This window comes from Populus euphratica, unplaced genomic scaffold (assembly GCF_000495115.2).
Source record: "Populus euphratica unplaced genomic scaffold, PopEup_1.0 scaffold12.1, whole genome shotgun sequence".
Lineage (NCBI taxonomy): Eukaryota > Viridiplantae > Streptophyta > Magnoliopsida > Malpighiales > Salicaceae > Populus > Populus euphratica.
This window is the reverse complement of record NW_011499858.1, coordinates 2,511,917-2,516,434: the sequence shown is the minus strand read 5'-3', so window position 1 is coordinate 2,516,434 and position 4,518 is coordinate 2,511,917. Positions and strand designations below refer to the sequence as shown.

The 4,518-nt window shown below is 31.1% G+C and overlaps 1 protein-coding gene across 1 annotated transcript; it reads right to left on the bottom strand.

Annotated features, from left to right (window-relative positions):
- Window positions 1–1,675: 1,675 nt before the first annotated feature.
- LOC105124073 (secoisolariciresinol dehydrogenase-like) lies at window positions 1,676–2,777 on the bottom strand. The gene is made up of 2 exons (XM_011023932.1): window positions 2,689–2,777; window positions 1,676–2,479 (listed from the first exon to the last, which is right to left on the bottom strand). The coding sequence occupies exons 1-2, from the start codon at window positions 2,724–2,726 to the stop codon at window positions 1,711–1,713; spliced, it is 807 nt and encodes a 268-aa protein (XP_011022234.1). The 5' UTR covers window positions 2,727–2,777; the 3' UTR covers window positions 1,676–1,710.
- Between the last annotated feature and the right edge of the window lie 1,741 nt (window positions 2,778–4,518).

Genomic DNA, 4,518 nt, shown 5'->3' with positions numbered 1-4,518 from the left:
CAACATTTGTATTTGAAAGGGAAAGAAAAGCATAAAAATAAAAGACAGAAATGATTCTTCACAGCCCAAAGAAAATCAACATAAGATAACTTCTTAACAACAGGAGGAAATGAAAAATAGTGGAAGAAATATATATAAAAAAACTGGAAAATAAGGGCGCATGGCACCATGCTAAAAGGCTTAGTTATAGTTTTTTTTTTTTTTTTACTACTAGTGAACCAAATATGGTACCTGTATAAGGGCTGACATTGACGACGAGACTTCAAGTGAAAAGCTCCCATATGGTACCTGTTTAAAGAGATATTCTCCTCTCAAGAAACCGATGCTGGTTAGGAAGGAGGATAAAATGGCAGACTCGGTTATACATCGGCTACTTTTCCATCATGAAGAGGCTGATCAGATGAGGTAGGACGAAGGATACAGAGGCAAAAAGGGGAAACATTCAGGTAATTAAAAGCGTGGTTTATGCGAATTTGGATTCAGATTTAAGAAGCTTTAGTAATGTAGAGATTCATTAAGCTGGCTTTGTGGCAGACAATCGTGGGGACGAAGGATAATACATGCTGAAATTGAAATTGTCATTGATGAATTGGTGCAGAAAGAGAGCCTTGCACAAGTCTATGATCCAACCCATATAGCCCAAACACAACCCAAAACAAATGTTGATAATAATAATTTCCAACCAGACTCAATTTATGAACATTAAAATCCATACCCAAAATCCAAACCACCCTTAAACCCATAATTTCCTAGCACTAAATCCCTCATAACCGTTTAAAACAGGGAAGTAAGAAGAATTAACATTAACATTAACATTAATATTATCAAGAAATCTCAAAGGTGTGGAGCTTTTACCGTAACATGCACTGTAGCAAGTAAGAGGAAATATCAAATTTTTATCTTCATTTTTTTTATAATAATTATCAGGTTTGATTAAGGCTAATTTAGTATTTTGATATATATAAAATATTATTTAATATGAAAAAGTTGGTTAAGTATAAAACTAATACGTGTTGATAGTCCCATGATCTCTGTAAAGTGCGTAGGACATCGTTCAACAGTCAAAATTCAACTTCTATGGCAGTGTTTTAATCCCTGGATCATTTACATCCTTTAATATTTCAGTTTATTTTATTTTAGGTTAAAAATTTAATTATTATTTTTTATTATTATTTCTATTTATTTTATTTTTAATTTTTTAATTTTATCTTTTAATATTTTATTAATTAATATTTTCTTAATTTTTTAAATCACAAGTTTAAAAGGTTTAATTGAATTAACTTAATTTTTTTATAACTTTACTTATAATTGGTTTTTTTTTGGTTGATTGTATTTTTTTTATGATTATCCTAATTTCACGTGTTAGGTCACCGGTTTTATTTATTAATTTAGTTTTGACCAGACTAATATTGTTTTGTTTAATTTTTTTGTTGTTTTTTTTATATTATTATATTAATTAAAATTTAACTTGGATTTTGGATTTCTCTTCTTTAAAAACACAACCATTTTCTAAATATTGTTTTTTTCAGCCTAATGAAAATATTTGATCCGGTCCGTGGTGTCACGCAGGATACCAATCTAGTGACATTCTAATTGGAGAGGCACTTCAGAGGGCTAGAGATGAAACACCAGGATCAAAAGCATATTTGAAAAGATAAATATAGATAGATAGATAGATAGCAACAAGATATGACAGGATTGTCAGCTAGATCATGGAAATATGCAAAAACCTCGATTTACAATAGTGAAGCCACCATCTACCACCAGATTGTGTCCACTAACATACTTTGACTCATCACTCCCCAAATAAAGAGCAGCCTCAGCAATATCTTCTGCTTGAAGTACAGCTCCCTTGAGGTTAGAGTAAATGCATTTAAGTTCATCATCGTTCATCTTAAAGAAATTCTTAAACAATGGGGTAGGAACCGCGTACGGTGACACACAATTTACACGGATGCCATAGTGTCCTAATTCCACCGCCGTGTTTCTCGTTAATCCTAACACACCATGCTTTGAACTAGTGTAGGCATGTGATAAACCTCCTCCAATTATTGCGCAAACACTTGCAGTTGTGATTATGCTACCGCGCCGAGCAGGAATCATTACACGGGCTGCATGCTTGGTGCCTAAGAATGCACCTACTAAATTAACACAAATGATCTTCTCAAATTCGGCCTTGTCATTTTCAAGAATGTTTGTTTTTGGCGTTCCTCCTATACCTGCGTTGTTGAACATGATGTCAAGCTTTCCATACTTAGAAACAGCTGTATTAACAGCGTTTTCAACATCTTTTTCTTGAGTAACATCACAGTGGATGAATGAAGCAGGTTCAGGTTCTAATTCTTTGCAAACGGAGTGGCCCAATTCATCTTGAATGTCTGCAATTACCACCTTAGCTCCATGTTTGACGAAGAGTCTTGCAGTGGACTCTCCTATGCCACTTGATCCTCCAGTGATCAGTGCCACCTTGCCTTCTAGCCTACAACACCAGCAGAAAACATTCAGAAGATAGATCACCTGCCAAGAGATTAAGCATGCATCTAGTTATATGCATGTGCCTTAAAATCTAGTTTCGAATACTGCATAAATTTAAGGATAATTATGCAACTGAAAATCATGTCAATTTTTTCCTCAAAGATATAATTTAATAGTAGTAGTAGCTACCTAAAGAAAGCAAATTAGAATTACCTTCTTAGGGCTGCAGAGACTAGCGAAACACTTCCCATGGTTAAACAAATGCCGGAAAGCTACCCACCTGCATTTTCAAAACACTGACCGTTCCACCTTATATGTAATGCAATGTCCCGTTCTTTGGGGTGACGTGCAGTGAAGTTGACAGATACAATGCATCCAGTCAGTCTAGATGCTGGTAGTTTTTACATTTTAAAAGCAATTTTAAAAAAATTTAGATATTTTTTATATTTTATTGTGCTTCGTATTAATATTTTTTAGGTTTTTTTTAATTATTTTAATATATTAATGTCAAAAATATTTTTTAAAAAAATAAAAAATATTATTTTAATATATTTTTAAATGAAAAATAATTATAACCACACTTCTAAAATTTCTTGTTAATTATTTGTACCATCTTATACACTTTATACAACTTATTGCGGATGTGCTTATTTACATGTTTGGATTGTTAATTATATGTTACAGTTTTATTAGCAAAAACATCACTATAACTTTGACCAGCAAAATAATGAGTTTTAAAATAAATAACACGTGTTAAAACTTATTTAAAAAAATATAGCAAGTTATATATGACATATGAGTGACATACAAAAAACAGTTACAACTCACAAGTTGCATACATCACTTATGACCAAAGTTAAAAGAAATTTGATAGGTAATGTTTCTCCATCCTCTCAACATTCAAGTATATCAAGTCACATACATCATTTATGACCAAAGTTAAATAGATAATATTTCTCCATTCTCTCAACATTCAAATATATCATTTAATTTAAAATCTTCACAACTTGTGAATAGGACTCTTTGGACAAGTTAGCACCAAAATCTCCCCAACTCGTAGACAAGTCTATAACAATATTATCCCAACTTGTAAATGGGTTTGGATCGCTCGTGAAGAAGGATGCCTCCCCAACTAAATATACTCATTCATGAAAAATGATTTTAATATTCATTATTGCTCCTTTCAAGACACTTGATCTCCTCAACTTTTTAGAGTCTATCACAAAACAAAAAGAATGTAGCGTTGATAATGACATGTCTCATCTCATTGACTTCTTCATAATACGACATTGGATTACGTGGAAATCTTATAAAAGACATCCAAGTAAGTGTAATAAATAGGTGTATTACGCCCATATATCATCGCATGTAACACTCTAAATTAATTGATGGTGTCAATCTATAAATATATGATTTCTTCTAGCATGCCAAATATCTAGATAAATTATATAAATCACCAATCAATTATCTTCCCTTTCACTTTGACAATTAATACTATGCAACTCATCACATGTATCAATATAATTTAAAATGTGTTGAGATAACTCAAATTGTTGTATTACCTAATAAAACTTTTAAACATGGTAAGGCTGCTGTAAATCCAACTTATCGCAATAAAACTCATGAATATGAATAAAATTTTACAGTGAAATATTTAGACCCTCACTATGTTATATAAGAAACCATAAAGTCAATGTGGTTTTACAAGTAATTTATATGTGTAATGTGTTATTGAAAATTTATTATTACCGAGTTCCTATTGAGAGTTTTCTTCTCATAATAGCATCAAACATATTGTTCCTTTAATTTTATTAAGAATCAATATAGAGATGCTCCCATCACTAGAGCTAAATATATTTACATTGACAATCTTAAGTTAATATTTAAGAAAGAATTAAAACTAATAAAAAAATTATTCACTAAAAATATTTAAAATAATTATACATGTAAGAATAGTAAACAACTAGATATTTGTTTATTTTCTATAATATATGCTTTAGATAGCTTCAAGTATAGATATGCAAGTATGGCTAACACATAGCT